The sequence below is a fragment of the Symphalangus syndactylus genome, chromosome 17, assembly GCF_028878055.3.
Source record: "Symphalangus syndactylus isolate Jambi chromosome 17, NHGRI_mSymSyn1-v2.1_pri, whole genome shotgun sequence".
Lineage (NCBI taxonomy): Eukaryota > Metazoa > Chordata > Mammalia > Primates > Hylobatidae > Symphalangus > Symphalangus syndactylus.
The window spans coordinates 45,613,467-45,626,293 of NC_072439.2; the positions used below are offsets into that span (position 1 = coordinate 45,613,467).

Consider the following 12,827-nt stretch of genomic DNA (forward strand, 5'->3'; position numbering starts at 1 on the left):
CTGTATGAAAAAGAAAAAAAGCAGTTACCAAAAACCTCCATTGCTCAATACAATAACACACACACACACACACACACACACACATTTCAGAGGGTAACTCAGAAGCTGAAATAATTCACACTGCTTATCCGATATAATAAATTTTCTTTAACATTTCTTTTTTTAGCTAACACAAAGAAATCATCTAAGCTGGAGGATTTTCAGTTTCCTTTCCACATACTACTCCTCAAATGACCAGAAAATATTTTTTTTCAGAAATGACCAGCATAAAATAACCACTGTGTATATAAATGTCTTCATTTATATATAAGTATATATTTGTATATTAGTATGGTAAGTTGCATACTAAATTTTGTTTTGTTTGAGGATATGTGTTTTAATATTTCATAGTTAATAACACATATATTACTAAATTTCTGGAGTATTTAAAACCTATGTTTTTGTATAAACTGTTATCAATTTCTTTTATGACAGTTGAGTTTTTGGTACATAATATTATTCATCCGAAAATAATTTGAGCATTTATTATAACTAGGTACATATGACAGAATACCTATCTAAAACTGAAATATAGACCAAATAAACATTTTTCACTCTTGGATCATAGCATGTTCATTCTGACTTTATTTATGCAGTCACTCAAACATGATATTGTGACTAGGAAAAAATTAGCATGGTTAGTAATAAAATTTTATCAACATGTGGATAGATAAATACATTGGTATATCCATACAACGAAATATTATTCAGTATTAAAAAGAAATGGATTACAGATATAGGTAACAATATGAATGAATCTCAAAAACATAATGTTGAGAGAATGAAGTCAGACACAATATAGTATATACTATATAACTCCATTTATATGAGGCTTTAGAAAATACAAATTTAATCAATAGGGTCTGGATGCAGTTTTTGCCTGAATCTAGGGTTGTGGGACTAACTAGGAAAGAACATAGGCAACATTTGAGATAATGGAAGTGTTATGTTATATTAATTGTGATGGTAGGTAAGTGGATGTACACATTGTCAAAACTCATCAAACCATATACACACTTCAAACATATGCAAATTACAACTGAATAAAATTGATCAAAGTTTTTTATTTATACTAACCTGACATGAGCAAACAGAGCACCTGTCATTTTCCAACACCCAAATCTGACCATTGTGCTTAACTTTTCCATCATGGATGCAGTCTCCTGTGCAATTCTTTCCATGAGGACATCGACAATCATATCCGCCATCCAAATTGAAGCAAATGGTATCATTGGCACAGCTGTGTCTCCCAGTCCCACACTCATCAATATCTATAGATAAGAAAAAGTAGCATGCAATGTGCTTAGAATATGTGCAGTTTCAAACAACTGCAATCAGGCCAGTTGTCTCCTGACATAAGGTATTCAACTGTAAATTAATTTTCATCTTACTGGCTTGCATTTGTGATTAAATGTTGACTAAAGCAATGTTAATGATCTGGGGATTTCACAGGAAAATATTATCATGTTTGATTTAAAAAATCAGGTAACCTTGACTAGAATTTCAACTTTTATATCTCTGTAAATAACATTAGGCTTTATGAAACATTTACATTTTTGAGAGTAAGAATATGACTCAATTTACCAAATAAAAACAGTTTAGCAGTGGAAATTCTAAAAGTGCCTACGATACTTTAATGGGAATCTCATCCCCAGTGTTAAACTGGTGATTATAGAAAAATCCCTTCTTCGTGGGGGATGAAATGTCGTGAGATCCCTGCAGCATTTGATGCAATATCAAACCTTATTCTTGCGGCTGCACCTGCCCCCCTCCATGAGGCTCTTCCCGTTGTTCTGCCTAGGTGATATTCCCTTGCACTCCAGGCATTTTCATACGGTCCTTAGACCTTGACTCTCAACCACAGAAGGGCAAATAATCATCAGCAATTACCATCTCTCTTACAAAGAAACTACTATTTTTTAACTTTTCCATTTCAGATTATCATTTTGTCCCCTGCCTGACTCAATTGGCAACTGTCCATACTTCACCTGGCCTCACCTATTTCATGACCATCACAGCCCAAAGCATTTTCATACAGATGAAAAGCAAACATATCGTGACCCACAGATCAGGTCCATAAGAGGAGATGGGATTCATTTCTATTTACCCCCGTAATTTAAAGGTCACAAGCCAAAATACATTTCAGAGACATGGTATGAGTGGCAATAAGCAGTTATTTCCCATTTCATCAGTTGCCTCTGAGTAAAGGTCAAGAAAGAAAGAATTAAATCATGGCAGAAGTGGGTTAGAGACAAGATGGAGTGTATAGCTTTTAACTAGGGTGCTGCATACTGATTCTCCTTGAAGATTTTAAAAATAAAGTTTAGGAAATATCTTTATCAAATTATTGGACTTCAACATTAACTGAAGACTTGGACTAGTTAAAACTTAGCAATCTTAAATTTCTTATATACTTAAATTCTGCCATATATGAATTCCTGAAAGTAAGCCACAGGACATTTTTTTTCTATTTGCCTTGATTTTTATTAGTTCCCAGTTCAATAAAACTAATGGATTGGATCAATAGCCGAAAAAGTGATTACAGAGCTTTATTAAGCTTGATTTGTTAAGGATAATATAACTTATTATTGTAGACGATGATCAGAAAGAAAACTGCTAGACAAGATGAGAATATATATTTTTTTAATTAAATACTATGGTTAATGTGTATTTTTTCAGATTAGAGAAAATCTTTCTCTTTGTAATAAAAATTTAATTTTATAAGCTAGTTTTATATTTGGTCTATTCGGAATGATATGGTACATCTGATGAGTTGATATTTGTCTCCCATTAAATATTTCTAGAATTAAGAATTATGATAAGCCAGAAAAACATAAACGAACCATAGTTATTTGGTCTCTTTGACAACAAGCTCTACAGACATCCTTACTACACAGCCTTTTTACGGTCTACTATAAGGACATTATTCCATGAATGGCAACGGCTGAATTTTTGCAATCATTTTATTTTGCCTGACACTTTAAAATAAAAGCTGTGTTATCAGATAATACTTTTTTTCCCCTGATAGGCAGAAAGATTCCACAGGATTGCTGCAAGGGACAAAGAAGAGATGTCCAGGCACAAGACGAATATGTATACTTAAATAAAGCACATCTATAATAAAGAAATAGAGTAAAAAGTTGCTCATAACAATGGTTGGCACGTACTTGTTATACCTGGAAAAATGTGTGGGCAGATGCATCATATGGACTAAATACAACCTCTTGCTATCCAAGGAGTTTGAGTTAGTTTGAACTCAGCTTGCCTTTTCTGCTTATTTACACTGGCTCTGACAATGCAGAAACTTTTCCCAACTAACTGGTGGTATAGAATTTTGGAACCCATTTTTACACTAGTTTGGTTATAACAAGATTCCCAAATTAAATATCTATACAAGATGTGTATTCTTCTTTGAAAAATCTATCATGGCATATAAAAATTCCAACTTTAAAAATATTGATAACTCCTTTAGTGAGCAATTATTGAAGAAATAGTGTTGCTAAATCCATTTGTCAGTGTCAGTTCTCATGTAACTTGGTCTAGCAGAGAATTTGACACAACTTACTCCCTCTCCTTGATAAATTTTCCCTACTTGCTTCCTGTCATACTGGTAGCTCTTCCTGGATCTTTTTTTGTCTATACATTCTCTAGGTTTGGCAATTATACTATGATTAATATTTAGCCATGCAAAGAGTAGGTAAAGAGTGGTCTAGAATGTTTTTGAGGCAAGAGTGTGCTTGAAGGCCCAACGTCTAGAGCTGTCAAGATGTGCTGGAGAAACAGAAGTGCTGGTATGACTGGAATGTTCAGTGAGACAGCAGAGTAAACAGCATGTAGCTGAGAGCTACTCAGGGCCCAGGTAAAGGTCATGTTAAGAAATCTGAACTTTTTCATAAAGCCAATAAAATGTCATTTTAGAGAAATGCAAAAAAAAAATCGCAATCTGATTTTCATTTTAGACAGGTCCCTTTGGGTTCATTTTGGAAAAGAGATTTGAATGGATTAGAATTTGGAGCCAGAAGACCAGTTAATAGACTGTTTCCTTGGTCCAGGCAAAAGATGATCATACAATAAAAGCAGAGTCTCAGTGGTTGGAATGTACCAGACTCTGAGTACTTTTCATATAATGATTTATTTAATCTTCACAACAACCCTCGAAGATATAATTAAATTTTGATTCTCACTTTATAAATCAGGAAATTGAGACATAATACGGTTACATAACTTGCCCAAGGTGACACAGCCACACAGCCAGTAGGCCCAGATGGGAAGTGAAGCAATCATGCTCTAAGCCTGTGTTCTGAAGTACCATGCTACACTGAGTTATAGCAGTGGGGACGCATAGAAAGAGACAACAGAGAGAATTAACACAACATAGTGATTTGTTGGCTTTGAAGATTAGACAGAGAGATCAAGAACAATGTTTAGATTTCTGGCGTGGAAAATATGGTTGATGCTATTTATGGAAAGAAGAGCAAGATTTTGCTGCGGAGCAGAAGAAGGGGGAGGGATGAAGGCAGACGTGTTCACTTTAGGACTGGCTGAATTGCACTTCCTCTGGGCTTCCACCAGAGCTGTTCAGTAAGTAGTTGGATATGTGTGTGGGGCTCAGAAAATAGGATTGGGCCAAAATGTGGATTTGATGCAGATTACTTTCATCATCTCCTTTCTCAAAAAGAGCCCTTCATACACAGGTTCAAACTTCGTAGTACGGTATTTAGAGCTATTTCTTGTTTGCAATCATTTTCCCTATCTGGACTTGGCAATAATCTCATCATACTTAGCAAAGTCCTAAAGCAAATACTAGGTACTCTGAGAAGCCTTCCTTGATGCTAAAGAGCAAATAATTTCTCTTTGTTCCTTCGCAGCATGACATTTATATTTTTTCTCAAAATCAAATGCTTTTCTCAATCACAGTATTGGGCTTGAACAGAATATTTAAAATACTATCATATAAACTTCATTTTTTTGGTATCAAAAGTTCAAAAAACTTCACCAAACTTAAAGATTGTCCAGAAATTAAAGCAATAATGGGACATGTGGGCATAAGCATAAGATATTTATGTGAAAAAAGATACTGGACTGTGTCTCAGAGAAAGACAAAATTTTAGGCACAGTGGAAATGGGGAATGGATAAGGAAAATAGGACTCTGGCCTGTTACTTCAGGATGAAATGTCTAAATCTCTGAGATAAATGGATGAGTAAAACAGCAAACACTTTGTATGAATGCAGCTTGTAAACACGTATGTTGTAGATCACACAACTGTAACCTAAAAAGTAGTGACACAGTGAAGTTATTTATCCATGCCTTCAAGTATGAGTCTTACACTTCAGAGTAATCGTGAAGCTACCATTGTGGCTTTGTCTACTTTCTTCCCCCCAGCAACAGAAAAATAGCACCTTCTCTGATATAATCATACTCTTAAAATGGAATCCTTCTAAATACTAATATTACAATTCTACACATCACGGAAATTGCAGTAAATGGAGAGTTGTTTAGAAGTATTCTTTTTATCTTTTTTAAAAAATATAACTTAGATGTGTTCTTTTAAAAAATTCCTTCATGCCGGGCATGCTGGCTCATGCCTGTAATCCCAGCACTTTGGGAGGCCGAGGCAGACAGATCATGAGGTCAGGAGATTGAGACCATCCTGGCTAACAACAGTGAAACCCCGTCTCTACCTGGCTAACACGGTGAAACCCCGTCTCTACCAAAAATACAAAAAATTAGCCGGGTATGGTGGTGGGTGCCTGTAGTCCTAGCTACTCGGGAGGCTGAGGCAGGAGAATGGTATGAACCCGGGAGGCGGAGCTTGCAGTGAGCCGAGATCGCGCGACTGCACTCCAGCCTTGGTGACAGAGCGAGACTCCATCTCAAAAAAAAAAAAAAAAAAAGAATCCTTCAGAGCATGTTGTCCTCTGACAGAGTAGTAGGTTTTTCTGATAATCTTTATAAATTTTATTGGTAGACAATGGTAGAATCATCTTTCCAGAAGAGTGGTTTTTTTTTTTTTTTTTTTTTTAATAAGGTTTTTCACTGCTCTGATGTTTGTGGGTTTTCTTGAAAGGCCTTTTCTATGAAGATGAATCCTCTACTTTGCTGTCTTCCAATTTGTAATGTGTCATTTTGATGTTTAATTTAATTACCGTTGTTACTTTCTGGGCTGAACACTCGTGAATGCATTAATTATGTTTTATCCTGATCATTATTATGTATCTACTTTTAACTGCATATATATATCCACTATATGTCATACTAATATCTACATTCCAACATAGGTTATGTGCCTAATGCGTTTCTAATGAAGAGATTAACTATCTATTATTTATCTCAATCTTTTCATTGGACAAATAAATGTATCATCTACTGTGTGCCAGACACTGTTCTAGGCATCGGAGATATGATCGCTGACAAGCAAACACAAACTATGACCTTTGAAGCTTACATTCTAAAGCAGATAGTAAGCAAGTAAACACATAAATACCTACTAAAATTTCAGGTGACTTTATAATTTCTATCAAAAAAAGTGAAGCAGGGTAAGTGAATAGAGTGTCAGAGGTGGGAGACTATTTTAAATTAGCAGTCCAGGAGAAACCATTTGAGAAGAAATTTGAATTAAATGAAAGAAGAACCATGCAAAGATCTAGGGGAAGGGCATTCCACCTAAAGTGACAGTACATGCAAAGAAATCTGTTTCGTATATTTTAGAAATGGTAAGAAGGCACAGGATGCATATCATGTGAGCTCTTGTCCACCATGGTCAGGGTTTGCATATTGCTTTGAGAGAGGTGGAGAGGCTCCAGGAGTGTGCACAGAGGAGTAACATGATCTAACTTCAGTTTTAGAAGAATCACTCTGAATGTTATTTAAAAAAGACTCTAGGGGAATTGGGTGTGGAAGTAGGAAGACCAGTTTGGAGGCTGCTATAGTGGTTCAGGCAAAAGGTAGTAATGGCTTAGATTAAGATGTTAACAACAGAGGTGGTGAGGGGTGGTCAGACTGGGAATATACTTTGAAAGTTGAAACTTGAGATGTGTTAATGTATGGAATGTGAGATATGAGGAAAAGAAGGAAGGAAACAATGACTCTAAGATGTAGTTCTGGGCAACTATGTGAAGGGACCTGTAGGACTTAGAGAGTAAATGAAAAGCTCTGTTTTAGCCATGTTAAGTCTGAGTTGTCTATTAGAAGTCCAAGGTGAGCTACCCAGTAGGCCACTAGATGTAGAATCTGCAGCCAGGGCAGAGGTCTGAATTACGGATATATAGATGGCATTTTAAGCCATGAAACTGGTTGACTTAGGGATTGAGAATGGATAGAAAAGACCGACAAGGCCTGAGCCCTGGGGCATTTGAGAGAGTGAAAGAAAAGGCCTGTAGGAGAAAGGAGAAAAACCAGGAGAGAATGGGGTACCTGAAGCCAAGTGAGGAAAATTATGTTTCGAGAGAAAGGAATGATCAACGGAGTCAAATGCCTGAGTGGTCGATCAAGGAGATAGTAATTGATCAGTTAATTTGGCAAAGTGGAAATTATTAGTAATCTTGAAAGAAAAGCATTGGCTGGAGCAGTGAGACTAAAGTGTCACTGGAAGGAAGAAGGCAGAGATAACAAGTATTGAAAATTTTTTCAAGGAATTTTGTTCTAAAGGGGACAGACAATTGGGAGATATGTCTGTAGAGTCAGGTGATGTCAAGGGAAGTTACTTTTTGTTTGCTTTTGTTTTGTTTTCAAAGATGGCTGCTACTCCTGACTCTTTGAATACTGATAGGAATGATGCAGTAGAAAAAGACTTAACTATATGGAAGAGAAAATTAATATCATATGGGCAGAATCCTTAAATAGTTGATAGAGGATGAGATGCAAGATACAATAATGAGTTTGATTTTTGGTAGGAACGGGGACACTTCCTCCAATAAAAGAGGAGGGAGAAAAAGCAGCAGGTATATAGAAATAAATGAGCAGATATATAGAAATAAATAAATAAGCGAGTATGGGTCGTGGTGGAAAGTGAGGCAGATCTCTTTTGACTACTTCTGTGTCTCAGTTAAGTAGGCACGCCATGACAGAGAATAAAGAGAAAAGAAGCAGTATCCAAAGTCTGAGGAGACTTAAGAAGTTGTGAAATGGCTGTTAATTGGAAAGTTGGAAGGGAACATAACTAAAGAAATGAAGTAGGAATGCTGGACAGTGCTGATGGCCCTTGCAGTAGGTAGCTTCTGAGATGGCCCCAGTCATCCTCACTACTTAGTATTCATGCCCTGGTGCAATCCCCTTCCCTTGAAGGTGGGATGGACTTATTGACTTGATGCTAACAAATATAAAGTGTGAGAAGTGATGGAATGTCACATGTGACATGAGGTTATAAAAAGACTACGGCTCCCATATTGGGCATCTGCTCTTGGATTGCTTGCTTTAGGGGAAGCAAGCTCCCACGCCTTGAGGAGTGGCCCATGTATTAAGGAAATGAGATCTGCCGATAGCCACATGAATGATCTTGGAAATAGATTCCCATTCCCCCCATTACCACCACAGACAAGCCTTCAATGTAAGAAGACCACAGTCCTGGCCAAGAACTTGACTGCAATGTCAAGAAGGCCCTGAACCAGAGCCACCCAGCTAAGCTGTGCACAAATCCCTGACCCACAGCAAGTGTGAGACAATGTTTGCTGTTTTTAGCTGCTAAGTTTTGAGAGTAATTTGTTAGGCATCAATAGATAACTAATACAACCCACTAGAGATTTGTGATCATAAATTTGAAAGACAGTGAGTTTAGTTACAAACTTAATGTAAGACAGTCAACAGAGGTATGTGTATTTTTCTACTCACATCCAGATGCACATAAAAAAGTGTGCAAGGATACTAACCCAAATTAAACATAGGTAATCCCTAGAGGATGAGTGGAAAAGATGGGGAAAGGGGGGAGGTGAAATGAAAATGCATATTCAGCTTTAATCCATATACAGGCTTCTGTATGATTTGCATTATTTATAATCAGCTTATATTCATTCTTTATGTGCATCATTTTTTTAAAAGATGATCTCAAATTCTATAAAATACAAACAATGTAGCTTATCAGGGAAGAACAAAGTTCCAATGTCTGATCTGTCTTGAAACTATAATCTGTGGTTCCTGGCATTCTCTCCAGGGCTGGAAATGTTCACTCTGGAACATTCGCCAGTGCAAGATAAAGCCCTCAGACCATATTTAAGTGGTAACATGCAAATGCCAGGTTTTAGCCCCCCATAAGGCAACAGCATTCCCATTCCTAGGTGGAAATCCTGATGAATACTCTGCTCAAGCTCCAGAGCTTGTCTGCTGCTGGCAAAACAGGCTAGAAACCTTGGCATCCATCACCCAAGTCTGTTTCACTTGTCTCTTTGTGAAAATCCTTTGAGGCACAAGGATAAAAAACATCTTATCATTTAGGTGTCAAGTATCTTTAGGTTAGATTGTCAAAAGCTTTCATTGACTGTGTCATCTTAACCCCATTGTCCTCTCAGGCTCTATGAAGGTGTAAATGCAAATGGAGAAAATAATGAGTTCTCAAGTTGTGTTTTGTTTTTCATTCCTATGCCAAGACTTCTGATGGCAAATTCTTTCAGTGTGGGTAGTTTCCCTGACAATTATTCATGGGGCTCTGCTTGCTCTGTCTGCCTGGTTTCTAAAAATCATGCCCCTTCAGTAGAGGCTACAGAGGAGCAGATTTGTCAATCCGTTGAAAATAATTCAAAATTAATGGTAACTAATTGAATATAATCTGATTGAATTTTCTACTCCTCTTAGATTGAAAACTTAATGGAAGCAGGGACCATATCTTACGTATCCAACATTCAACAATCACTAAACATCTCTTACTTTGCCAGGCAAGTGTTATGTTAGGAATAGCCCTGAGTAGCATGCATTAGTGTATATCATCCTTGTCCACATCATCATTGCATTTCCTCTATTCCCATTTTCCCTCTATCTTGCTTTTCTCATGTATTTTTGCTACCTGTTTTTGGATCAGATGCTTGCATGCTTTCGTTTTAAAAAATTTATGTAATACTACATGTTTTTTCATTCTAAAAACACCATTTAACAGTTGCAAGAATCCACAGAAAACTGGGTTAGTGTCACAAACTTTAATTATCTAAAAATAACATTAATTACCATAATTAGCAAGAAAAAGTTAGATTTTAACACATTTCTAATCACTGTTGTATAAACATATAGTAAAAACACTAATAACATTGGCTCAATGTCTTCTATTTATAGCTTATGATATATTCCTCAAGTTCAAGAGAAGTTCTTAAATTCTAGGTCTTCTCTTTGTACTGACCTTCACACGATTCTCCACTTGGTGAAAACATCCCATTGTCATGGTAGCCATCTCTGCACTCACAGTGGTACCATCCAGGCAGATTAATGCAATTAGCACGACTGTCACATTGAACAAAACCATCAGAGCATTCATCAATGTCTGGCAAAAAAAAGAGGGATTTTATAAAATTATTTATTTTCTTTTAAAGAAAGTAGAATATTCTGCTACAAGGCTACTAAAATTTTTAATGCCAGCAAATCCTTGAAACTGGGAAAAGATAAAATTAAGACAGTCCACTTGTTTGTTAACAGCTATACAGAAAGAATGTAGTGTTCTTAGTAACAGGAGAAACATCTAGAAGGCTTCTTTGATGCAAAAGGCATTCCACTGTAGAAAATGGAAAGAATCCATATGTGATGGTCATTAGTGCTGCTCACCAAATATTTTAGCTCTTCTAGACACAAGCTAGGATTATGATTCTCCAGGCCCTTCAAGTTAGCTATGGCCACGTGATAGGTGAAGTGTCAGTTAAGCCAGTTAAGGAGTGGTAAGTGTCACCTCTATGCAGAGCCTTTAAGATGCAGTGTGTGATTCACATATGTCCTTTCCCTATCACAATAACTAGCCATTTCCAGAGGCTCTAAAGACCTACCTGAGTTCCTGTAGGAGACAACCTGGGACACATTCCTTACTTACCTGGGACGGACTTATGGCATGAGAAAGAAATCAACCTTAGTTGCCACTCCAATATAGATGACAATAGCATTCATGCATAAACATGCTTCACACGTTTAAGTGTACATATTATGTCACTTTCTACTGTGTTTCACACATACTACTTCATTCAACCCTCAAAAAAATCCTGCCATGTAGATAGTATATTGAACATGTGAAAAAAAAATGGAGGCAGAAGGAAATTATGGGATTTAACCAAAGTCACCTAAAAGTTCACAGTGCCTGACATTCAGGTGTGTGCTCCTTTATAGATGTAGATCATGCTGGATCTATATACAAAGAGAGCTATGGCTCTTGAGTCTCAGATATCTCCTCCAGAGGCTTATTACTATTCCCAAATATTGAAAGCCCTTGATTCTTCTTGTTTGGTCTACTGAATCGTGAGAACATCCAACACCATCCAAGTACCTTCCTTTAACACTCTCAAGAAAACTGATTAGTTTCTGCTCTTATATTGGATAAAAAAGGAAAGGAAATCCATCTCTTTTTTTAAGATGAGCCAACTGTTTTTAATGACAGTCACATAGAGTACTCTCTTTCATACTATTTATCATTAATAAAAATATAATATCATTTCTCATTAAAAAATAGGCACTTGTTCTATCTATATCATCATTACATGCACTGGTAGTTAAATTATATTGATAAACAGTAGGCAATTAAAGATCCCCAAAACAATGAACTCTTGATTACCCACCCACATGTGGGTTATTTGCTTTCTAGATTATCTGAAACATTTTTTTTAATCACAAGGTCATTTCCCTCTGTCTCTTGTTGAGCTTCTGGGAAGTCTGCTTTCAACATTTAGGCATGAATGCTCAGACAATGCAAACTCATTACATTACTTTAAATGACTATGTAAGATTTGGGTATAAAATATTGTCTAAAATTTCATATAAGAAGACTGATTTTCTCATGAATTTTGAAAATACAACATGGTAACATATGTAAATAAAAGTGGAAAACCATAAAATCCTCTGCACAAGTTGCACCCAACATTGCATATTTAGAGAAAATCATTTTCATTAGTTTATAGTTCTTAATTAGGAAGTTAATGACTGGTATTCAAAATGCACAGATATAATCTCTTCATCATATTGTTTAATCCTTACAAGAGCCATATGAAATATTCTTATCCTTATGTCACAGACAAAAAGGTGGTGACAGCAAAAAGAACAGAACCCTTTCAACTCCAAGTCTAGTTCTTTTTTCCCTTATGGTAGGCTGCCTTTCAAGACCAACACTTGGCCAAACAGAATCAGCCTATGCTTGGAATATCACAGTGTATATCTTAAAGTCAGTGAATTGCAGCTCATTGGCCTTTGAACTAGGAATAATACTTTCCCTCTTCATAGTTTGCTGTTAACATACGAGGCCTCACAGGAGAAGCAGTAACTGGCTCATAAGAGGTATCTAATATGTGCAAATTCCATGCCCATCTCCAAAATAATCCTTCAGAGTTTACAAAACATGTTCACATTCATCATTCGATTACACAGAGGAAAATACAGTTTGTAAGATGGATTTAGGTGAAAGAATGTCTTTTCTTCTGTGAACAGTCAAGAGCCACTGAAGGGTTATTAATAGGAGAGTGATGTGGAAGCTGCACTTTGGGAAGAACAGGGCAGCAGCTATGTGTCAAGCCAGTAGGGCTGGGTAAGACTAGAGGCCATCTCACCAGCTTATGAGACTACGTTTCATAAAGAAAAAGGTTATAAACATTTCAACTAGGGAAAAAGTGGAAACAAGGA

The 12,827-nt window shown here is 36.5% G+C and overlaps 1 protein-coding gene across 5 annotated transcripts in view; it reads right to left on the minus strand.

The window, feature by feature from the left end:
• The window catches only part of NELL2 (neural EGFL like 2), a 447,696-nt gene that overhangs the window by 13,618 nt on the left and 421,251 nt on the right, over positions 1-12,827 (minus strand). For all 5 annotated transcript variants that reach the window (XM_055246787.2, XM_055246786.2, XM_055246790.2 and 2 more), the window contains 2 exons: positions 10,360-10,500; positions 1,117-1,310 (listed from right to left, as the gene is read on the minus strand). In XM_055246787.2, coding sequence (XP_055102762.1) covers positions 1,117-1,310; positions 10,360-10,500 — 335 coding nt within the window. The remainder of the gene's footprint in view (positions 1-1,116; positions 1,311-10,359; positions 10,501-12,827) is intronic.